The 26,699-nt window shown below is 35.4% G+C and overlaps 1 protein-coding gene across 1 annotated transcript in view; it reads right to left on the bottom strand.

Moving 5' to 3' along the window:
• LOC138705607 (zinc finger protein ush-like) overlaps positions 1 to 26,699 on the bottom strand; it is a 224,629-nt gene that overhangs the window by 24,654 nt on the left and 173,276 nt on the right. Inside the window, exon 3 of the mRNA XM_069834208.1 lies at positions 15,602 to 15,946. Coding sequence (XP_069690309.1) covers positions 15,602 to 15,946 — 345 coding nt within the window. The remainder of the gene's footprint in view (positions 1 to 15,601; positions 15,947 to 26,699) is intronic.

Genomic DNA, 26,699 nt, shown 5'->3' with positions numbered 1-26,699 from the left:
ATGTCGTAGCTCCTGTGATAATAAATCAAATGCACTGTAATTCAGAAAATAATTGAGCGGCAAATAACGTCCTCGTGTGCTTTCTGCGAACGCCAACGAAAGAGCCAAAATGGCGGGCGATTATATTAAGTATTTATCGAGCCTTAAGAAATGAATAACGTCTTCACCAGCGAATCACAAGACGCACACGTTTAAATGTAGCCGACCTGCAACGCGATTGGCTGCCGGAAATTAGAGCGACAGGACTATAGTTCTTCCTTAACCCCGCCGAAGTGGTGTAAAACTAGAAAACAGATCACACTTCTGCCATCTATCCACAGTATGCGGAACCCTAATCACGCAAGTAAAGTGGGTGGGCATTGGATACACACACACACACACACACACACACACACACACACACACACACACACACACACACACACACACACACACACACACACACAGTTCATTCTTAACCATAACAGAGATGACGTAAAAAGTCATGCATGAAATTTAAATTTTGCAAGAGAAGACAGATTTTGAATATATGTATTTTTTAAATTTGAATGAGTAAAAAAACCATTCATCTGATCATAATGAAACTTACGAGAAATAATAATTATAGAAAGGGGATGAAGTGTACAAAATATGAAGTCTTACCTTATAAATTGTAGGAAATGGACATTTTATACATCACCCCCTTAACATAAGTTATAAACAAAGCGTGTAAAAAATTATGCATTTACAAGAAATACAAAAATATGCAGTTTTATATGCAATATAATACCGTGTTTAATCTAAATAGGTAATATTGGTTTAGGGAACTTAAAAACTGAAAGATAAATTTTATCAGCAAATACGTACGGTAGTTCCAGTCTCTGAAATGAAAAAAATAAAAAATAAAAAAAAATTAAAGTAAATATATGAACTTCTCGGGTCCTAATGATGACAAAGTGTATTTTCCTGTGAACTTCGTGTATATTACACATGTAATCTACAGCATTGATGGCTAATATTAAATCGAAATAAATTCAGAAATTACTTCACAGACAGATTTTTGTTGTGACTTAAATGATAGCGTTTTTATCTACAAGTGAAAACTGGTCTCCTCCTCCTCACAGAATTGATGGAAATACACGCCATTCTTTGGATCAAGTCTACAGGTATCTCTCTTCGTCGATCACCATAAACCTGAGCACATGCCAGACAGCGGATTTTCGGTCCCTACACAGCGACAAGACGTCACGTCTCTTGGCGTACGGAAGAAGCGTAGCAATGAGTTCAATGACTTCCCTGCAACTGACATACACCTAACGGTCAGTATATTTATTTATTTTATTTATTTAGTAGATTCATTTGCACTGGCAGAGTTAAGGCCATAAAGCCTTCTCTTCCACTCAACTAGTACTAGAACAACAGCAAATATAAAAATGGCAGAAATACAAGAACAATATATAATGAATAATAATAATAATAATAATAATAATAATAATAATAATAATAATAATAATAATAATAATAATAAAATGAAAACAAGTTTAGTTACATGTAATTCTAAGAACCAAACAATTATATCGGTAGTATAGGGACAGAAAATTCGCTGTCTGCATATCACAGTGCGTACTACAACTTCGACAATCTGTTTCAAATTATGGATCACAGTAATAATTTCAGATCGCGCGAAAATAATCCAGTGATGATACACTGTACAGTGAATTGCTTCACTTCCTTACGGAGCAGTGGTGAACTCTGTTTTAGGTTCGAAATCTTCTTTTCCCGTATGACAACTTCGTAGTTTTATCCTCCGAAAGGAAATTTTCTCTCAGCTGGTGGGAAATACTAATATATTTTTCAATGGTAGGTACAAAGAGATTCTTCCTCTTTTATAACATTTGTGGTGCTCTGTAATAGGTCCGCTATTTCTCTACTTAATAGCAAGTATTTTCCTCCTGTTAATACCAGATGACAGCAGTACGATGTGTTATCTTCTATGTCGTTTCCATGGCTACGATAAGCTTAGATCAGGAATTAAGCCTGGTTAAAATACTGACAGCGTTTTTCTTGTATTTCCAGGTGCGGCGGAACGAGAAACTTGACGTTTAATGGGCGTGTCACCTCTGACACACGCCGTGTGATTTGTATTACCGTCTGTGTCGTTTCCATTTCGAGCACAAACCACGAATTAAGGGTGATCAAAATAATTATTTTTATAGATATTTAATGTGCGACACCGTGAACATACAAAGTGCAATCAATATATTTCCGTGCACAAACTTGTATTTATTGTACCGATAAACACAGTCTATATACATGCGTGTGTCACTTAAGATCATTGCTTCCATGCCTGCTGAGTCAGTCTCTCAAAAAGCATAGGATTTTCTTTAAAAACTGAACTTCTACAAGTGATTTTGTACAAACATGTCAAGGATATCGCGCCGTGGCGTCGCGGTCTAAGGCATCCTGCCAGGACTCGCGTTACGGAATGCGCGCTTGTTCGTGTCCTCATGGGGGAAGAAATTTTCTCATGAAATTTCAGCCAGTGTAAGGGACCGGTGCCCACCCAGCATCGTGATGCACTTGCGGAGCTACGATAGGTAGTGAAAATCCGGTTTCGCAAAGCAATTATAACGGCTGGGGGGATCATCGTGCTCCATTCTGGTTGGATAATCGTCCACCTCTGCTTCGGCATGTGAACGTGAGGCCAGCAGCCGGCTGGTCGGTCTTGGCCCTTCAGAGCTGTAGCGCCATGGATTTACTTACTTTTATATCAAGGACATAACGATTTTTCCTGAAATCTCTCCACATACGCCTTATGCCTAGTCTTCTTCTCTGCCTTTCAAGTGATGCATTTAGCATAGATTCCAGGCGTTTCCCTGGTTATAGATAACTTCTCCGTTTTCTACGTCCTGTATGTTTCCTATATTCAGGACAGTCCAGAAACTTTTTAATTGCCCCTTGTATGTGAAATCGTTGATACCAGAATACTCTTCTTAGATTCTGCTAACAGCACTCTAGAGAGCTGAATTACCTGGCATTCCCAACATTCACCAAAGTAGTTTCCTGTTAACAGAGCTACAGATAAACGAGTGGTGTTACTCTAACATAAAATGCAGCGTAGTTTCATCAGGGTCTTATATTAGCAGTAGACTTGTGTGCTCGAAATGTGTCTTTTGAAATGTATAAATTAATAAATTTAACATCAAAATAAATTATAACATGTCACAAATTGTATTTATTTAATTTATCATTAAAAAGAAATAAGGTAACAAAGCAAATGAATTATGTGAACAGATTATAAGTTGTTGAAACTAATATAAATATGTGATTTAATATTTTGGAGTGAATTCTTGGTAATCGATAACGATAGTGGAGACATCTGTTGCAGAAGGGTGGGAACATGTCAATTCATAATCATAATCATAATCTCGGTGATCATAGAGCCCGTCTGTGTAATGATCCCAATGACGTACTAATATGAGGTGCAGGAGTTGAAAATGAGTATCAAGCTGAGACCAGTTGAGAAGAGTCAATGATTCAGTTGTCAAGTGCCAGCATTAGAAATCGACCTGCCAACCAATCCAGTTTTAGATCAAAGATATTAACAACGTTTAGTAAAAGCAATAAAAGATTGTATATAACAAGAGTTCAGAAAAGATCCTAATCAAAAGATGCAAGACGGGGTCGTATAATCACCAACGCTATATATTAAACATTAATCACTAATTTACGCTTTAAACAGCTCTGAAAAAAGCTCGATAATTAATGCTATAGGTTAACTGGCAAAACTCCGGTGTAGGAGGTTACTAAACCTTATCGCTGTGCTGGAGGCGGAGTCGGAGTTTTCCCTCCATTAATCTGAACCATTGTCGCTACTGATTGACAAGTCATCTGATGCAGCACTGCTATCAGTACGCGCGACTATTAGCTGACAATTAGGAAGGAGGAGGTGGATAGTATGTTGTGTCACTCTTTAAGATTGACGCATGCGCAGACCAACGGAGTTTTGTAAGTTGTTTCCCTATCGATATATGTTTAATGTTTACTGACACGATGACATTGGACACTCATTATCGTTATACAAATTACTGATAATAATCATATTATTAGGGACAGAATTATTTTGCTTGCTTAAGTGACGTCATACACGAGTTAGTGCCAACTCTATGAATTCTAGAGGTTACATGATGCGTGAAAATTCTGCTTTCTGGATCTTACAGAGTTGGTCTCTCGAAGCAGTTTTTCATTGTAATGCAATGAAAATAAGAATTGTTTTAAATTACGATAATCTGTTAGAGCAGTCACAGAGGGAGGAATTACTTTGACAAAATCTACAGCAACATCGTCATTACACACCATAAATTCTACTTTGATTCAACAGTATTTGATCTCGGGTCACCTGGTGGAAATCAGAGGTTTAAAGTACCAGTCATATTGGAAAGCATAACTCGCATTGCCATATCTGGCGACGGAAGAAAAGAAGAAGAAAGTAGAGAGGCTATCTATACCTACTTTACAAGCTTCAGAGATACGTTTCTGCATCCTGAAAACGTTAAATGTGCGTTGCTCACTATCATTTTACCGCTCAAATAAGCTATAGGACTAAGTGAAAACTAAATCTTTGTGCTATTTTTTATGAATATGATGCCTAGTACATTCAATTTCATGGCGAAATTTAATAATCTATGGTGATGTGTTGCAATAGGTTTTTAACACAGTCAAATATAAGCTGTCTGAATCAAACAACACCACGTCACTACTGCGTGTTCAGTTCAAAGTGTGTCATGGCTCGCTGTATGTCGTCATGTGGCTAGCCGATGAGCCTAGAGAATTCAATCCTCCTACACTTCCGCAGAGACGTATTACCCATGTGTCAGAGAAGTTGCCTGGCAAGTACGGCGTTCATTCTGAAAGGTACTTACCGACACGTACGGTAACGCCGGTAGTGACACGAATGTGAATTGTTTGGAAACACGTACTGAGGTGAGTTTTTTTTTCTTTATGTGGAGAGGGTTAATACGATTACTTACGTATTTGTTGACATTAACTTCGACAGTCAACATGGACACGGAGCATTTGATTTGTGTTGTGGAATGTTGCCGTTACCGATGATAACAAATACCCTGCGTACGATTTGCCCGCGCAAAATACAGTTCGAAAGAGGTTATGGTAGTACACAGACCGTACAGACCGCCATCTATTGCTACGACGTTCAAGTTATACCGTACACGTTCTCAAGTTCAGATTGAACGCCTTGAATAATAGGCAACTTCTCTGACATAAAAGCTGAAACTCGCTTCAAATCGCTGACTCACAACAGTGACGTCATGACACACTTTGAAATGAACACCCAGTATATGCACAAAAAAAAATTCTAAAAATCGCCGCTCTGCTAATGGTGCGTCAATATTGTTTTACATATCGTAACTGTATGCAACACGAGATCTCTCGCTTTACTCTCCTGCCGAAGAAAGCTGTAACTATGATTTGATCGCCCTAGGCTTCATGTGAGCTTGCAAACTCCGGACCTAATGACTACCAATGCAATGGAAGTAAAGCGATGTACTTAATCACTCATCCCCCTTGTGTTTGAGGAAGCATTCCTGTCTCATTCTTTATGAGAGATTGAATTTACCTCGAGGGAAATTTAAAAGTTCCGAGAGCTAAGATAGACAGACAAATAAAGTGCTTATATCCGGTTAAACCTGTCTCACTATCTCCAGTTAAATATTTTATCTAACTTGCTGTTAAAAAGCTTACAACGCTACTTGAGGGTCCAAGATTATCTCTAGAGGTAGGGAACAGAAATATGACTGTGTAACATTACCAGTGTTTAGAAATTGATCCGTTAATTTTTTAAAGTGAATTCCATAATTTAGTCCCTGTAAAATGGGATATTCACACAGGCGCTGAACTAAAAATTTAAACTGTAAATTTACTAAAGCACAATACATAATGTTACATAATGAGAAACTGAATTTATTGAGTTACAATACGAGTTGTGTGTTTATAGTAAGTAAATATAATGTAAATCTTCAGCCAGTCACGCAGGCGGCCCGGGTTCGAGTCCTGGTTTGTCGGACAAGACGAGTTTTTAATTTCTCCGGAGTTCTTCTGAGTCCTCTAATATATCCTAAGCTTATATATATACTCAATTTATACAGCTATATATATGCATTAAAATCATTAAAATCTTCACTTCGTTCTCATTCCATAGCATATTCCGATCCCCGACCGACGAGCACGAAGAGGGTTTGGGGTATTGCCTACACGAACCTGATTCGCAGTGGATCCAGACCTCGTGAAATAATAAATAAATGAATAAATAAGTAAATAAATGCATGAATAAATAAGTAACTAAGTAATTAATTAAGTAAGTAAATATTTCTTTCTTTCTTTCTTTCTTTCTTTCTTTACCTTAGTTTAACCTCTCTTTTTTGGGTTCATTTATACGATCCAGACCTCGTGAAATAATACATAAATGAATAAATAAGTAAATAAATGCATGAATTAATAAGTAACTAAGTAATTAAGTAAGTAAATATTTCTTTCTTTCTTTCTTTCTTTCTTTCTTTACCTTAGTTTAACCTCTCTTTTTTGGGTTCATTTATACGATCCAGACCTCGTGAAATAATACATAAATGAATAAATAAGTAAATAAATGCATGAATAAATAAGTAACTAAGTAATTAAGTAAGTAAATATTTCTTTCTTTCTTTCTTTCTTTCTTTCTTTCTTTCTTTCTTTCTTTCTTTCTTTACTTTAGTTTAACCTCTCTTTTTTGGGTTCATTTATACGACCCACGACACACGAGCCTTAAAGGGCCGCCACCTGTCGGGAGAGAAATAAAATTAATCTATTGGATCACATAAGTACTTTTTTGACCACACAAGGACATGGAGGGTCTCTCCGAATGAGGGATCAGCTCAATGCCAGGGCCACCTCCGATACAACACAAACATTTAAGACATTACACATCATTCACTCACACACATGAAAGGATTAAGGGAAAGATCGCCGTCCATGGCCGGACTTTCAAGAGGTACAATCCCGGCATTTGCCTGGAAATAATTGAGGAAACCATGAAAAACCTCAGTTGGGATTGCCGGCCCCTGGGACCGAACCCCGGACTTCCTGAATGCAAGGCTAACCGTCTACCACGCCGCTAACCAGCTCAGTAAATAAATAAATAAATAAAGTAATTAATTAATCGACCGATCGATCAAATGCATTTTTAGCATCATTAATTATCATAGAAATTGTTTTAGGCATTCCGCCTGTTTATGTATAGCGTTCCATGCAGAATTATTGGAGGATTTCATTCATATTCACGAGTCAATTTATTAGGAAATTATACAGTAGGCCTATTATATAGTATCAGTCTTTATGAACAGTAATCTCACTAGAGGTTTTGATTTATCTATAGAAAATTAAAAGTCGAGTAGGATTTAATTGACTATTACACGATTAGAAGAACGTATATAAAGATTAGAAGAAATAAAGTACTCTAATACAATAAAATATTAATTGGCTTACTAAAATTTTATTTCACTAATGTTAGCTTCACCAAAACGTTTGAAAGGAAGTAAACAAATGACGATCGTAAAGCATGTTTTATAGTACCGTAAAGAATTTTCAGTTTTAAATGTTGGCAAACAGAAACAAATGGTTGGGAGGTGATAAAACAGAAGAAAGTATATAAAGACTAGACGAAACAACGTACTCTGATATAATAAAATAGGCATTAATCGACTTACTAAAATTCTGTTTCACTAATGTTAGCTTCACCAAAACGTTTGAACGGAGTCGTCATTTTCAGTTGACTATGTATGCGGGAAACAAATGACGATCACATAGCATGTTTTATAGTAGGTACCGTAAAGAATTTGCAGTTTGAAATGTTGGCAAACAAAGAAACAAATGCTAGGGAAGTGATAAAAAGAAACAAATGCTAGGAAAGTAATAAAAACAAAGAAATGCTAGGGAAGTGATAAAATTGTAGCGATAAACAGCAATGATTGGTTGAAACACGTTCTTTCGTACCGTTTTATTGGTCAAAAGTAGTATGACGTGGTAAAAGTGTAATAATCACTATAATGCATTGTGAACAGTCCGCAGGATCTAGTTTCGAATCGTGAATAGAACGCCAACTGCACACAGACAAGATGCAAATGTTCCCTGGCAGTACCTGTATCGTGCGCGAAACATGACGTCACGTCAATATAGTCTAAGAACACAACTAACCTTGGACAGAATACGGTCCCTAGTCATGACTCATGACACACCATGACGGATATTACATATGTATCGAAAATAAGAAAATAAAACATTTAAAATATATAACCGTAGGAATAGACATCAGTTCAGGAGAGCAGAATTCACACTATTGGTACAGTACTAATTTGTCAAAGTGGGTCACGTAGAATGTTTTCAGTTCTTAATTGCCCATGTTTTATCTCCCCGTCCCTTGATTTATTGGCGCCTCAGTTGCTCCGTGTTTCCTGCTAGGCCGAACAGTTAGTTACAAAATAAAAGAAGCTTAAAACACGATTTTACTACGGATTTGAAAGCACAGTGATACCAAATCTCGAAATATAATCCAAAGCTTTAATATCAAATAATAAAGAAATTTATATGTGCGATGATGGAACGGAATTGAGATTATATGCAAGACATGGACGTTGCAAAACCATGACATATACGCTATTCTGAGTCCCAAGGAGAACATTTCTTCTTCTTCCTCTCCTCGTGCCAAAGTTTAGACACGATGTTTCTTCTGTTCTAAAAAGAATATCTCCATTTTATGTATACATTCTGTTTTTATTAGTTGGGGAAGTGTACTACACGGCGTTGCTTGTTACCAAGATTTGAGCAATGAGTACAGAATACTTATACAAATATAAAATTTGAAGAATGTCAGAAAGAAAAGTGAGTAAATAATTTCAATGAAGTCATATTCGACAATACAAAACAAACACTAACGGAAGTCATTCCGAATCAAAGTAAACAGCATAATTATTGATAGAAGAATAGACAATGTAAAAGTCATATACAAGGAACAAAGATTCTAGTACGTCCCTGAAAGAGAGTGATCTCGTACTCAGGGAAAGATTCAAAACATAATAAATTTACAGTGACTGTTACACGTTTACTACAACACACTTCTTTTGATCAATAAAACGGTATGGAACGACGTGTTTCAACCAATTATGGCTGCTTATCCTACAATTTTTATCTCTTCCATAGCATTTGTTTTTATCACCTCCCTACCATTTGTTGTTTTTATCACATCCCTAACATTTGTTTGTTTGTTTGCCAACATTGTACTTTCAATAATTATTGTATCTTTTAAAATGATTAATGTATAATTCATTATCCTTAATTAAAACGTTTCTATCATTTATCTTGTTTAGGTTATGTTATAGTTCGTGCTGTATGAGATTATGAATAGTCACATGTCAGAGATGGGTTTAATATAATATACTGATAGCCTAATTGAAGTGCAATGCAACTGTTTTAATAAAAATGAATCTGAATCAACAAAGCTTTCTTGACTAGTAATCGTCCATAGAGTTCAATGAAGATTGTATAGTTGGCACAACTGGTAACATGAAAACACTGATCATAACACACTATTGCCATCTAGCGGAATATTTGCAATGATGAGATGGTACAATAACATTTTTTCAACATAGTTTAGTAAGTCAATATTTTATTGTATCAGAGTACTTTATTTCTTCTAATCTTTATATACCGTAATTTCCCATAACTATGGTCCAGGCACCCAACTATGGTCCAAAACGCATTATGTACTACTTAGTCCCCCAAGAGTTCGGTGTTTGCCATTTAAGGCGCCACTGTGATGGAATTATGTTCCCCATAGATGCTTCTATCTACCATTACACGTGGCAATGATATGGATGCTTAACAAGGTCAGTGTGCATCGTTCTATTGAATGTGTGAAGACACGAAATCATTCAGTTTGTGTTTGTCTGTTTTATTAAGCTCTCCTCTGTAGAACTGGTACGTTATAGATATATGATTGTTTGTACAATTAAACCTGGCTATATAGTGTTTACTTTCACGTAATAATTACACTGGCAGAGGTTAAGGACTCTGCGTGAAAAATTGTTAACTTCAAGGCTAGAAGTCAGTCCTCAACTATGTACCAAAATTTTTCGTGGACCATAGTTGTATTTCATTTTGAAATATTTGTTTCAATAAAATGTGATCAATGCGATTATTCTGCAAATACGGTATCTCAGTATATTCTAAAACACCATTTAACATTATAGTCAAGTAAACAAAGAAACAGGCTGATCCAGCATCAATGGTACTAGGGAAGCGAGTTAGAAGTCGTCTTAACTCCTCACAGCAACTTACAGCAGCTCCGAAATGTTCTAAGTAAAGAATGGAATAGAATCGACCAGACTGACATCCAGAATCTGATCGAAGGGTTGAATAGGCGAATGGTAACAGTCATACAGTCACGGGGAGACAATACCCGCTATTAGAGACATCTGGGTGGCCACAAAATCAGTTGAACATTTGGAAGAAAACTGACACAATTTGTAAACTTTTACACCTTTTAAAAATATCCATTGTTTGGCGTTGAAAATAATAGCGCAAATGATAATGAATAAGTTTTTTTTTCTGGGAAACAATGTTTTCTTCATTCCATAAAGGATTTTCTGATTCTCACCTCATAAAAAATTGAGAAACTTTAGGTGGCCCGGTTTTTTTGCCGGTGAGTGTAGTTGTTCATATTGCAGAAAAATGACTTTCAGATTTCACTTGTTTATTGAGTGTTTATGTAATGTGTATTAATAAAAAGAATCCATGTACTTTTCATTTATTTTTAATATTTCTGTGCTAGATTATGTTTCTACCCTTTAATTAGAAATTCAATGTATTGATTTACGAATAATTACAGCTCCAGCTATAGTCCATTCATGGTTTCAAGGATAAATATATGAGTGGACCATAGTTGGGCAACTCAGAATACAACTATGTACCAATGCTCATTATTTTTTAACACTTGTAATTAAATAATTTCAAACACATATGTCAATATTTATTTAATATAAACTTACAAGAGTCCGAAGCCAAAATTTCACTTAATCTGGATGAATAGTATTGAATATACAGAGAAAAATATGACAAATGTGGACCATTGTTAGGGGAAACTACGGTACTTTCTTCTAATCGTGTAATAGCCAATTAAATTGGACTCGAGTTTTAATTATCTCTAGATAAATAAAAAATTCTAGGGAGATTACTGTTCATAAATTACAATATAAAACAACTTAAAAGTTAATATTCACTAATAATAAAGTGCTTACATACAATTTTAAATTTAAAACTGTTTGAGATAACTACATGAGGATAATTCCTAATTAATTTGTTATAAATTCTAACACCAATATTGCTACTATGATTGAAGGCAGTGCTTGTTACACACTTGAGTTCAAGCAAACGTATTGCATCCTTTGGTTTTGTGTTTGTGAGTATATAATCTGAAATTTGTGATTTTTATGTATAAATTTTAACAATAGGCCTGCATTGAAATATATACGATGTATTTCCAAGGCTTATTCTTTAAGCAATTTTTTCGATAGGATAATCAACAGCTTTTTTATACATATTTTTTATTATTCTTCTCTGTAATGAATTCAGTGGAATAAAATTAGTTTTAAAAGTACTGTCTCATTATAATATTCCATATTGGTTTACAGAGTAAAATAAGGCAAGGTAAACGGTATATAGTACGTATAAGGGTAAGTAATTTCGCAATTTAACAAAATAATAGCCTATACAATTTTACGTAGTTAAGTTGTTACAAAGCTATTTGATATATTTATTCCATTTCAGTGTATATCAATAATGATCGCTAAATAACTTCGGAAGATTAATTTACAACTGGACAATTACAGCTAATTGAGGAACAATCTGAATTGTGTAGTTTAATGTTTAGCGGAGAATTAGGCAATTTATTACATTTACGAGTTCATGACAAAGGAATAACTACAGTTTTAACAGTGTTACCAGAAAAATATTCGAATCAAATCATGTTTCTATTAATGTTAAATCATTATTTGCGTTAAAATAAATGTCGTGCCAAGATATTTCTCCCAAACAATAATATAGCGTCATCTGCATAGTAATACAACACACCTTTTCATTCCTTCATAGTGTTCTGTCCAAGGGCAGCTCTTTCACTGCAAACCCAGCATTTTCCAGTCTTTCCTATTTTCTGCCTTCTTCTTTGTGTCCTCAAATGATTCATATAATATATTAATGTAATCATCATCTGATATCTTCTTCTGTCCCGAACTCCTGTTTCGTTCACCATTCCTTCCAGTGCATTTTCATCCACTCTTTCCAACACAGCTAACGCACCTTTATGGTTCTGTAAATCAACTGGACATTATGATTCTCTAATTTTTTGTAGGATCATATTGTAAGTCGCTTGTAAAACCAGGTATTCAGCCCAAGCGGATGTCGAACGCAGATCCAAAACGCGCCTTTCGCCCTAGCTATGCCAGCGAGAACTAATTCAGGCCTCTTTAGTAGTCCTGTAGTTTATTTCTACTGAGCGATGTTAAACTACCTTACAAGCAAAGGTAACTATTTCCTTATTTTAACGAGACTTGAATGCAGCTAATACAACACATCGCAGCTGAATCATTTCCTGCTTGCAGTGGTCATCTATGCAGGTGATGCAATCCAACTCTCCGTGCATTGGCAATAGTTGCGTGACATGTGGCTGTACATTTAATGTACTAAATAAATTACATGCGCGTTAGCTTAGTTCGAAAGGTGACTATGTACACGGATTAGCAGCATTCAAACTGCAATATTTATCGTCGTCACGTCAAGCAAGCTACGGGACTTGTCAGCAGAAAATTCATCTCGGAGCTTCTTCAAACGCAATTATCAAATGATTTTCTGCAGAACTTTTCCTCTACAAATTATTAGTTAGCAAGAAGTACTATATTTTAGTTTGCTATTTAATGGCGCTGTATCAACTACTCGATTATTTAGCGTCGATGGAATTGGCGATAGCGAGATTATATTTGGCGAGATGGTGGCGGGGACTCGCCATGAGATTACCTGACATTCACACAACAGGAAAAACATTGGGAAAAACCAAACCAAGTAATCAGACCAGGCGGGAATCGAACCTACGCCCAAGCGCAGCTTCGGATCAGCTAGAAAGAGGTAGGTACGAATGTTGATAAATCGAGATATTTCTATGATACATTAAGACGGTTTCTACATAGAAACAAACATTTTTAAATTATGTTTTATTTAACGACGCTCGCAACTGCAGAGGTTATATCAGCGTCACCAGTGTGCCGAAATTTTGTCCCGCAGAATTTCTTTTACATGCCAGTAAATCTGCTGACATGAGGCTGTCGCATTTAAGCATTTATATGCACATCAGAAGAGGACATCAATGTTAGAATTAAGATATGGGAAACAGAACTTGAGTAAGCTTACCTAAATTTAATTGTGTAAATTTCGTTATACGTACCTTAGAAGGGGACAGCAGTCTTAAAATTAAATTACTGGGAACTGACATTATATACCCATATTAAATTAGCCTATATAAACTTGATTTTAATTATTTTGGTATCATGGAACATATATAATTCTTAATTATTTATGTAAAATTATATTATCTTCAATTAATTTTAATAAGAATTATTACTAACTTACTCTTGGACTGCTTTCCCTGTTTCGGAAGTCAAGCTATGCCACTGCATGTTATGTTGATAATAATCAGTAGAGGACGAAGGGAGAAGTACCTCCTTTAGTATTCTTCTGAGGAACCTTCCTTCCTTCTTTACTAATTACCAACATAATATGCGAGAGGTCCAGGACGAATTACTACGGAAATTATCCTTTTCCCTAGTATTGCGACCTGGATCTCTCGAGTGTTGATAGCAAGTGGGGGGGGGAGAGACAACTATACATTAGAATTTACAGGTAAATATCAAATTATTTTTGTGTTGAAAGTATTTCTAACCGGTAACTCTAACCACGTGTTTATGATTATATGTTACCGTTAAAATCCGAAATCCGTCAAAACCAGTTTCAACTAGTAAAAATTAGTTTTAATAATTTAGATAAATATAAAGCGAATTTTCGTAAGATTTAGAATCAATGACAGGTTGGGTTTGGTTTATTTAGGCTTTTACCAAACAAAAAACCCAACAAACCAAACCTAACCTATCATTGATTCTAGATATTACAAAAACTCGCTTTCTGTCTACCTACATTTGCTTGAACTAGTTTTTAGTAGTTGAAACTGGTTTTGACGGATTTCGGGTTTTAGCGGTAACATATACAGGGAGATCATTTTATTTTTACTAACATTTTTAATATTAACCTGGCTATACCGTTGGATCAACGCCGTTTGCTACCCCCTTCCACGATGGAGTTCGATGATACTGGGGTAATATACAAACAAATCACTTTACTAGGTATAGGCGGGAAGAAAAGTAGTTCATCCATTTAGGTAAACTAGGAAAAATCGCGCTTTTGAGTTTGATAATTTTCATTAGGTTTTTGTTTAATCAAAATACAGTACAGTATTAACAATGAGTGTTTTTACTCACGAACTGAGCTGTCCATGTGGACGTATTCATTATGCAGTGTATATTAGGCCTATACTGTCTACAGCACATTAGCGTACAATATAGAGAATGAAGTTAAATTGAAAAATAATCATAACATGGATATTTAAACACATTTTTTAAAATTGTGGCCGTTCATTTCGATACATTTCTATTGTGCATATTAACGCACTATAGACTACTGTACCTAATCCCAATTACCAGTTTCGTCCTTCGTACTAGTAACTCATGTTGAAATAATTCTGTACCTACTCTATAAAAGAGTACCTTACGTACTGTAAATTCAATCTTCACTTCTGTCCGATCCGAAAAGATAAAGTTACTCAGACATACTATCTACTGTCCGTCCAAGTGGTTATGTCGTAGGGTCGTAGAAAGGGAAGAAATCACGTGACAGGTAATTACTTAACGAGGTCCTTTTATTGAAGTTATTCTAAATAGTTCTATAATATTACGCAGACGTCAAATTCCTAACAGAAATTAATGTTCTCAGAAAAGAGCTAAGAAGCCCAGCCACTAGCTGGCGAATAAAAGCTGGTGGGGGAAACCGGGATACGACGTAGGCAAATGGACGACAGTACCTGTGCGAAAATGATTCAATATTGAAAGCTCTTTCGTCACTGGAAAACGCGAACTAATTTTTGGAACGTACTGTTTACTATGACCGTAAGGCTACTATGACTGTATATGCGGTCTTGGATCTGTGAGGAGGACGGTTGAACTTCATTAGTAGAAGGGGTGGGAGTGAAGTACATTAAAAAACTCAGATACAATAAAAATTGAAGTAAAAATAAAATGATGTCTCTGTATATGTCACAGAAGCCAGAAACAATTGTGCCATGGAGAATTACGAGAATTAATTCTTAACGAAGTTAATAAATACAGTTAACGAAAACTTCCCGGTGCGGAAGCACCCGCAATCACATGTCCGGCTGTTAATGCCAGGCAACAACTGAAAGTGAACAATGTGCCTCTCTCACCTGAGTGGAAGGCTGGGTTCAGCGCAGCCAGGTATTCGAGACCGGGCGCGGTGGGGGGCAGTGCCGGGGGCGGGGCTGTCGGCAGCGCGGGACTGGGGGCGGATGCCCTCAACGCTGGGTCGGTTGCAAGGCCCGCCTTCAGACGGAGTCTGGGAGGCGGTGGCGGCGGCGATTCTTCTTCCTGCCCACTTCGCGACGGAGAATCTGGTGCCGGAGGCGGGGACGTCTTCGTCTCGAGACCTCCGGCGTCCCCCGACGCCCCGCCGCCTCCACCGTCGCCAACCTCAACTGCTGCAGGAGGAGCCTCGCCCTCCGCTTCACTTGTCCACTCCTCCTCGTCTTCGCCTGCAACAAGAGAAAGTGAGTGAGTTTCCGAGGCCTGTCCCTGTCTGTGCTGTGTTGCTCTGCCGGTAGATGTCAGCAAACGTCAGATCGTTTGCAAACGAGAGCAAGAGCGCAAAATTACAAAATACCAGTCAGTGTTACCAACTTAGCCAAAAATTGATAAATCTAGCATATTTAGCGAGACAACTATCCATAGAAATTCAAGAAATATATAGCCTGAAATATAGCATTTTATATAACTGTATGGTCAGGGTCTAGTTTTTTGTTAAATATTTATTAATTCTAAAATATTAAACGAAAACAAGGCTCATACGAAAATATTTAATTTAAAAGTCATATGAATGCTTAAAAAATTTAATATCGTTTTAAGTTTGATTTGCAGTTTACACATAACATTAATGTTCTCGGTCTCCTACGTGGCCACAGATCATATCACTATAGAGTACAGACACGCTCTTTCTCTTCTCGATCTCTCGATTGTTATGCCTCTCTCTCGCTGCTCGCTCATTGCTTTCGCCTTGTCATATTTGAAGTGAAACGCAACACTGGATTCTTCAAAGGAAAGTTTAGTTGCATAAATACTGATATTATGTAAATAAATAAGTAAATAAATAAATAGATATAAAATGTCGGAAGACCGAAAATAAGATGGACAGATGATTTAAGCCTTGAAGACGGAATAGGTCAATAGGCCTAATCCCTGTAGCTGAAGAAGAATAAATAAATAAATAAATAAATAAATAAATAAATAAATAAATATAGAAATGTCGGAAGACCGAAAATAAGATGGACAGATGATTTAAGCCTTGAAGACGGAATAGGTCAATAGGGCTAATCCCTGTAGCTGAAGAAGAAGAATAAATAAATAAATAAATAAATAAATAAATAAATAAATAAATAAATAAATAAATAATTCAAATGACCCATGTAATTCTTGAGAATAAAATTGTGTGTTCAAAAAATATAAATTTTATCTAAAATTCACACAGAGTAATGCTTTTAGTAACCTCTTCATAATTTGACCAGAGCTTAACTTTACCATCACTACGACAGCGGAAAACTGATCCTAAAGAATGGTTATTAAAGGTTAGTACGTTACAAAATATAAACGTATACTCGTTTATGGTTATAACCTCTAATTTAATATTATGTCCTTCACAGTATTAAATGCATTACTTTTGATGCGAGTGTGATACAGTTGATCTAAGCTATATCCCCTTCAAAATTCTAGAATAGGGGTCATCAGTAACGTATCCATTTCACTGTATTGTTCTGCACAAGAAACTGCACAGAACCCTCGGGTTCCTCATCTTTCAGTGCCTCTGTCGTCATTGTTGCTATTGTTACTGTTCCACCCCTTTTTGTGTCCCCATTAGAATCAAATTCCAGGCACGTGCTCAGTCTCCCTCCACTGTTGCATTTGTGTGTCAATTCTGAAACACTCTTGGGAAGGGTGTGTAGCGAGTGTTTGGCTCTCCTTTGTGACGTACCACAAAATTGGTGGGTTGCATGATGTTCTGTCAACACAGATCCTTGTTGCCCATGCAAATTTATCGAGACATGCATTTCCTATGACAAGGTGTAGCGAGAAAATGAGATCATGCGACTCGGATAAATGATATTTTCCACACGTAGACTGGCCTTTCCATTTATCTTTTATCAACTGTAGTACTACACGGCGCAATTGAAATATTGGCTCGGATGCAACAACTTCAGATAGTCTGCAGTTCATTATTTGATCACTGTTACATAAAAAATAAAATAATCGCTATTTCGTTTCATGATATTGTTACTTACATAAGACTATATGAAAAGTGTTATTAGCTAATACGGAGTAGGGCTCCAAAAACGTTTTCGACAAATAAATTATCACCATTCTGGGGAAATTCCACAGATAGTAACAGTATATTTCTATTACAAAAAAGAGTAATTAGAATAATAGCAGGTGCCAAATCTAGAGAATCGTGTACAAATAATGCCCATGGCTTGTCAGTATATCTTTTCATTAATAATCTTCCTCGTATGTAATCGTGAAAACTTTGTAACTAATTCAACAGTTCACAGCATAAATTCACGTCAAAAAATTACTTTTATACTCCATCGGCAAGTCTATCGTGCTATCAAAAAGGAGTGCAGTAAAAATTTTTAATAGCCTCCCTATCGATATACAAAATGAAACTCAAAACATAAGATTACTTAGGGCCAAATTAAAGAAGTACCTAATTTCTCACGCCTTCTATTCTGTAGGTGAATTCATGACATTCAATAACACTTCATAAAATTGATACTAAAACTATGTGTTGTACTAGTAGACTATATTGTAAATCTCGTTTGTATATATTTCATCTAGACTGTGACTATAAATTAAGACTTTATAATAGTATTAAGTTTTTTGACTTGTTCCACATTCTAGCTGTAAAGCAATGTATGAATACCATGGACTGTTAATAAATACAATACAATACAATACATTAACTTGTAGGATTATTATACCCTTAGAAGTGGCCCTTCTCCGGGAAGTTATAAGCTAATCTTTGCAACACTTTCTTGAACGTCCAACGTTTCGTCTGCTCTGTTGTATGTAAATGAATATTTGTAAGGGAATTTTTAACATTTGTGCATCCAGTTTTGTCTATAACTGTCTAAAATTTCTAGTACAATTGGTATTTTCAATTCTAATCGAATTCCGTCATTTCTTTGCACATATATTAATGTATGTCCCACCAATGGACTCAGCAATTTCATTTCAGCAGTCTGGATTCTTTAAGTTGGTTCTGAGTTAATGTCCAATTTTCTGCCCTATGGAAGATAAGTACGGCTACCGTTTTATAAAATTGAATAATTGTACCTGTTTAATAATTTGTTTATTTAACCTGGTAGAGATAAGATTACGAGGCCTTCTCTTCCCCTCTACCAGGGGATTATAACTACAATAAATTAGGCCTATGTATGCAAGTAAAAGTATAATTAATATTACATTTACGATTACAATTACAGTGGAATCTACGTACTAAAATATTACCTGATTAATACAGATAAGGCAATTACTCAAGTTAAGAATAAATAAAGAATTGTTTACTGAAATATAAATTAAACATAGATTAATTATAAAGAGATGAAATTACTGGAGACTGAACTATTTTAAGCTAGAATAAGAAGCCATGTCTAAACGGATCTTAATTACAGTGTCTAATAAGTTTGACTTTGAATTGCATTTTATTTCGACAGTTCCTGATGCTACCAGGTAACGAATTTTAGAATGATGGCAGGGCATTCTGAAAAAAAAAAGATGAGTACGAGAAGGTGCGAATTGCTCAGAACGTGTGTTCGAATTATGATGGGAAAAGACGTAAGTGAAGCGAGATGGCAGATACGAAAGAATGGAGAAGTTCAAGATTTCGAAGGAGAGTAGGCCTACAATGTAAATTTCGTAAAATAATATTAATGAGAGATTGGTACTATGATTAGTTTAATTATTTTATTATCTGAAGCATAAATTAATTTGCCATAAACCACAGGTGTTATCTCACTTGTCCACATATTTTGAAAAATACGAGCTTCAGATTTTGTTGTCAAAAATGTTATACGTACAAGTTTTCACAACATTTGGTTTGGAAAGTTGGCAATCCTAGTGGGGCGACCTATGAAAAGGTGTCATTCCGTTTTTGGAAAGTTAAAAACGTAACGAGTCAATAAAATCCCTAAAACTTGAGGCTATTAATGTTGGTAATAAGGATGATGATGGATTAGGCTATGACGACGAAGAGGACTTAGAAGGAAATTTGATTAATAAATAATTAGAACTCGGGCGCCGATAAGTACAACAAACAAGTTACGCTTAGTTTTAATAACATTCCACAAATAATTCTGAAACCCTAAGCAGTGTGCGAGCAGTCAGGGCGGGGCAGTGTACGAGAGTGCGTGCTTGAGATTGACATCGCGATGCTATCGGGCGCCGAGTTTTATTAATTACCTCTCTCCTTCTCCAGAGATGTTGTACTGGACCGGACTCAGATAAATCACGTGACATACATAACCTAGTGTGGAGGAAACTTTTAAATCAAGATCACAGATTAGCGTGACGGACATATGATGCGACACCGCGCGGCCGTCATCTCGATATACAGCATTAAAATCGGCAAAGAGTTACAAGCCAGTTCGCCGGTATCTCACGCCTTGCTCCACCACCTTCGGTTAACATGTGTTCACCTATCACCAGTTTAAAACTTGGTTATAATGAAGTGAAATGATGTCGATGTCAATGTAACGTGTCTGCAGCGTCCTATGGTCTTATCTTTCATCGTCGATAGTCTATACGACTTAATGTTGTTGAAAACTAAGTCGCTTTAAATTGTTAAAGTGTTACCAAATGGAGACAGAATTTTTACCATGAAGTTTAAGCGTGATGGAGCGACATTGAAATATTTATACTGTAGCCTATGTGACTGTTATTGTGAAATATCTTTTTCAGTTATACACTATAAATTAAAGATAAATCTTGAAAATAGCAACCAAAGCAAACCAGCTATAAAACTGATTCCCATTTCAATCTTTCGTGAATTTGACCTTAGGTCTCTTTCTCCCGCTCGATATATAAAGATTAATAAGTGATATCAGACATTGCGAAGAGATGCAGTTATCTGCTAACGTGCTAAATACGTGTCAGTGTCGTCGTTCAGACAACAAAAGACAACATAAAAGTAGGGAAGCGTACAAAGAACTCATGGGGTGCTTTCCTCACCCAAAATGGAACCATTGCACAATTTTATCAATATAAATGATTTATGTCACATGAGACGAGCTAAGTTTCTCTCTCCCTCAAATATTATGTCTACTGGTTAGTCTCATTTTTTCTTCATCTATTTGATTCTTCATAATTCTTCTCTTTTCTCCTCTCTCTTCTTCACTTCATTTCTTTATCACTTTCTTTTCTTTTTCTTTTCTCCTTGTCTTCCTATTTCTTTTTTCCTCTTTTATTCTTCTACTTGCTTCTTTTTCATGCATTCTTTCATTTTTACTGCGTTTAATGTGAAAATTTAAGTTCGAGTGTCAAAAGATTAAAATCTTGCGAAAATTCCTCTTGTCTCTTGTTTAGCAAGGGCAACGTGGCTAACGAGAAAGACAGGCTTCAGCACGAATCGAAGTCACGTGGTTATCATGGTCTAGTCATGGCCATCTTGACAATCGCCTAATATAAATACATTTTCAAAGTTCTAAAAAAACGAAGGAATTGCTATAATAAACTCATATTAAAAGTGCATTTATATATACATTTGTTCAATGTTGGCCATGTTAGGATTAAGAATGTGACGTCGTGCCGTAGCCTGTATTTCTCCTTAGCCACGAACGGCAATGAGTTACGTCACGTTATTCTGACGTCACTTGCTTAGCAACGGATCATTCGGATGAAATACAGTAATTGCATTGTAAAGTATATGGCATATATTCAACAAAAAATAAAGGGAAAACAATCTATTCTAATAATAAATCTGTAGCCGAAATTTTTTTGGTAATTCTCGATTTTCCAAAAATAATTGGTCCTAAGATACATAATTAACCACCCTGAAACCGAAAATCGCTTTTTTGAAATTTTTGTTTGTATGTCTGTCTGTCTGTCTGTTTGTTACCTTTTCACGCGATAATGGCTGAACCGATTTAGATGCAAATTGGAATATAAATTAAGTTCGTTGTAACTTAGATTTTAGGCTATATGGCATTCAAAATACATTATTTAAAAGGGGGTTATAAGGGGGGTCTGAATTAAATAAATCGAAATATCTCGCTTATTATTGATTTTTGTGAAAAATGTTACATAACAAAAGTTTTAAAAATGATGTCTGATAAGTTTTATTCTTTGCAAAATTTTGATAGGACTGATATTTAATGAGATAAATGAGTTTTAAAATTAAAATAACTGCCATCTAAGGCGGTGTATTGAAATAAAAAACAAATGACTTCGTCTATAAGGGGCCTTGGACACAACAATCGAAAACTATGAAACATAGTCTACAGACAATGTTTCTGTGTTTGTATGAAGTAATATCGGAAGATAAATTAACCGATTTGTATAATTAATTATTATTTCTTCATTGGAAAGTGTAGTTTCTCTGGATGGACATAATGCTATAATGTTATTACAGTAACTTGTGAGTGAATTGAGGACAGGTAAGATTAAAATAGCTTCTTATGCACAGAAAACTTGATAGGTAATTCTGTATATTCATTTCCTGTATTTCTTAAAATAATATTTATGAATATATTCATTTTTATCTCAGAGAATTAACGAACAACGAGAGTGTATTGATTTCGTATGCAGTAATAGTACGTTAGCTTAGTAATCCATTATTGTATAATTCAAATTTTAATTATGCTCAATTGAATCGTGTTAAAATACATAAAATATATATGCAATAAATGCAATGCAAAAAAATTGGGTAATGAGCCAAGCAGATTATGTTGCGCTGTTGTAAAAGCTGTTCCTCCTGAGATTCAAGAGCTCCCACAACAAATTAAAAACTTTCTAATTCGAGTACATCCGTTATCAACACACTTTTTACATAGTATAATATAATAAAATATAATATAATATAAACATAATAATAAATCTGTAGCCAAATTTTTTTGTTAATTTTCGCTTTTCCAAAAATAATTGGTAATAACAATTAAGAAACATGTTAAAGGAATTGTCATTGCACCAAATGAGTGGTCTCTGGATCAAAATGATCGCATTTTAGTATTTTAAATACAATGTAAATTAAGTAACATATTAAACGATTTATCCTTCTATCAAACACGAATGTTCCCTGGATCAAATGTCCTATTTTAATTATGTAATTACTTTATATTTATTTCTAACGGGTGCAGCGGAGCGCACGGGTACGGCTAGTAATTTAATATAACACAAATTGCATTAAACTTATTTCACTCACTCTCATATTCACAATCCTTATAAATTCCTCAAAGTCTAGACATCCCAATAAGATTCAAGCGAGAGCATACACATTTTACGCAATTACAAGGTTCCTATTAATTTTCTGTCACTTTCTTTCCTTTTTCTTTCATTTTACCTTTTCTGCTTTCACCTTCACGTATTATTTCATTCGCTGATATATTTTGCTTCTTCCAATACTTGATTAATTCACTTTTTATCCGCCCTTTTATCTCATTCTTCATTCAATTACTTAATTTATTCATCCATTTACCTCTGATTGAGATTCTGGCTGAAACATCTAAATTAATTATCAGGCAGTTGATCTCACTTGACGATATGTGTCAGAGGAAGAACAAAATGTTCCATATATCGTAAGTCTGATTAGTGAATTATGTTACAAACATAAAATTTACTCTGTCACACGTTAAAAGTGTTAAAATTGTTAAAAAGGTATTTACCTTCGACAGACGGCCCGTTTCGACGCTATTTGTCGTCGTCTTTAGTAAAATACAAATAGCGTCGAAACGGGCCGTCTGTCGAAGGTAAATACCTTTTTAACAATTTTAACACTTTTAACGTGTGACAGAGTAAATTTTATGTTTTTAACAAGGTGTTAACGAGAACTTTAATCAATGAATTATGTTACTAATCAGTGATGTATGCAATAGAGGGAGAAGGAAGTGGCCAACCTATCTCATTATCTCCTGGCTTAGTTGCCTCATCAGTGATATCCTATTTGTGTCACTCATATGAGGATCCAATCAGTCTTCGGACTGTTAAGTAAACATACACAATCCTTCATTTTTAATTACTTTTCTTTCAATCAATAAATAAATAAATAAATCAATCAATCAATCAAATCGATCGATCGATCAATCAATCAATCAATCAATCAATCAATCAATCAATCAATCAATCAATCAATCAATCAATCAATCAATCAATCAATTCTAATCTTCATATATTTCTTCATCTCTCTTTCTTTTGTTTGTTTTTCTTTAATTTACGGTAGTTACCGTCTTCTCATTACTTAATTCATACATTTATTTCAATCAAATATTTCATCCATTCATTCTCACTCACTCACTACATTCTTATTCTCCTTTCTTTCTTCCTTCCTTTCTCATATTCTTATCGCGCAGCTAAAGTAGCTCGTCATTACATACAGGATGTAAAAAGTGGAACTATTACACAACAAAAGAAGAAATTCGGCTGAAGAACTTGTAACAATTTTTATCCTGAATATTATAAGAGATCAGAAGAAAACTGCTAAACGTTAGCAAGCAAAGGTATAGGTCTACAATGATAAATTATCATAATTTAACAATCACATGTATGTTCTATAATAATCATGTATAGCCTACGTCGTATAATAAGTTTAACCTTCCTTAGTATTCCTGTTAATAGTTAACATTTTGCTTTCTTTCTACCATGCATGATCGTCCAACAGGATGTGGTGATTTCTCTTTCCCCATCGGATCTAGGTTATTTTCTTTTCTTGTGTTTGTCGTGTGTTGTCCGTCATGATCAAGGTTACCCGTTCTGTGAATGTCTATAGTTGGTTTATAACCCTGGGAGGTAGGCCTATATGACAACTTCTTCGCTAGATACGAGTACAATTACAAAGACAATATGTAGTACTTCCCTGTTAATGGAATCCGATCTGCTGAATTTTTCACACTCGATACCTGACACAGACACTTGTCCACTGCAGGTCTTCCTAACAGCATTACATTACATAGAAAGGTGAAACGAGGTTAATCAATACTGACTATTCACCGTCAACACAATATATTAGCCTGCCGCTACTGTGAAACGAGTAACAGCTTAGAATAATGTCATCTATTACGTAACAATGAAAATAATCAACAAATAAATTACAAAACCAGTATTATAATGATGTGACGGTACGATAATGATGCCAAAATCAACGGATTTCATATCACGGAAATTTTGATAGATTTTCGAGCATGACTAATACATATTGTCTTAGGGTGACCAGACATCCCGTTTTTAACGGGATTGTCCCTATTTTCAGCCTCTTGTCCCCTGTCCCGATAAAAGCATGCTCGGGACGCCAAATGTCCCGTTTTTTTAAATGGCGTCCCGTTTCTCTAAATCATTGTCGAAATATTTTTTTCTTTTATTTTATTTAATAATCATGTAAAACACTGATTAATTCTATATTGTTTCCATCAGATGTCACCGTAATGAATTCGATAAAGACCATGTTAACCACAAAATGTCATTTCAAAAATGTGTCTTGCATGGATTTCTATAGTTTCCTGAAGGAAAGGCCAACACTTCTAGAGCAAATTCACTCACCAAAGAAATATGATGCTGATTGTACAGTTCATCTTCATGGAGAATGTTAAAATAGTTAAAAGGTAATACTTACTTACTTATTTACTGGCTTTTAAGGAACCCGGAGGTTCATTGCCGCCCTCACATAAGCCAGCCATTGGTCCCTATCCTAAGCAAGATTAATCCAGTCTCTACCATCATATTCCACCTCCCTCAAATCAATTTTAATATTATCCTCCCATCTACGTCTCGGCCTCCCCAAAGGTCTTTTCCCCTCTGGCCTCCCAACTAACACTCTATATGCATTTCTGGATTCGCCCATACGTGCTACATGCCCTGCCCACCTCAAACGTCTGGATTTAATGTTCCTAATTATGTCAGGTGAAGGATGCAATGCGTGCAGCTCTGCGTTGTGTAACTTTCTCCATTCTCCTGCAACATCATCCCTCTTAGCCCCAAATATTTTCCTAAAAACGTTATTCTCAAAAAACCCTCAATCTCTGTTCCTCTCTCAACGTGAGAGTCCAAGTTTCACAGCCATACAGAACAACCGGTAATATAACTGTTTTATAAATTCTGACTTTCAGATTTTTTGACAGCAGACTGGATGACAAAAGCTTCTCAACCGAATAATAACAGGCATTTCTCATATTTATTCTGCGTTTAATTTCCTCCAGAGTGTCATTTATATTTGTTACTGAGAAAAAAAAATTGTTATGAAACAAGTTCAGAATACAGTGACATGGATATAATGTAAGGTTCAATTAACCTGAAGCATTTTTAAACAGATAAGTTAACCTAATTAATCCAGACTATATGCAATATAAAAATGGTTAAAATGACTTAAGCCAAGTATTCATGCTACTCTATTATGTATAATTATTAGGCCTACAGCCTTGTTACTGTAAACAGTGTAGTATTACTTTAAAATAAACAAAACTGGACTTTATTGCTCACTGACATTATATAAATACAAGTAATAATGAATGCTTAATTAAAATGTTGATTCGTGTCAACTTTAATAAGTGTCCCGTTTTTTATTTTGGGAATCTGGTCACTCTATATTACTTAAACTGCCCAGTCTTCTTGCTATGTATTTGCATGCATAATAAATATAAAATCTAGATTTGACCAGACTAGATTACAATATTAAATATTAATATTATAATATTAAAATGGATTTAAGGTAGGTGGGATATGATGATAGAGACTGGATTAATCTTGCACAGGATAGGGACCCGGTATGGCATAGTTGCGCCCCGCGGTCAATTGGGAGGCCTAGGCATGGCATAATTGCGCCCCGAAGAAATCAGGTAGCAAAATGGACCTGGCATAGTTGCGCCCCGATGAGCATAGTACATACGAAAGTGATTGTCATAAAATAAATAAATTACTTAAAAATATTACAGTGATAGCTGTATTGAAATCAGGTAGGCCTAGCGTATGATCAATTTTGCTATTTAAAATAGCACTTTTTTTTATTGATCACACACAATAAATGAACTGCATTTTTTGTTT

The sequence above is a fragment of the Periplaneta americana genome, chromosome 9 (genome assembly GCF_040183065.1).
Source record: "Periplaneta americana isolate PAMFEO1 chromosome 9, P.americana_PAMFEO1_priV1, whole genome shotgun sequence".
Taxonomy (NCBI): Eukaryota; Metazoa; Arthropoda; class Insecta; order Blattodea; family Blattidae; genus Periplaneta; species Periplaneta americana.
The sequence above is the reverse complement of the archived record's forward strand: the minus strand, read 5'-3'. Positions and strand labels throughout refer to the sequence as shown.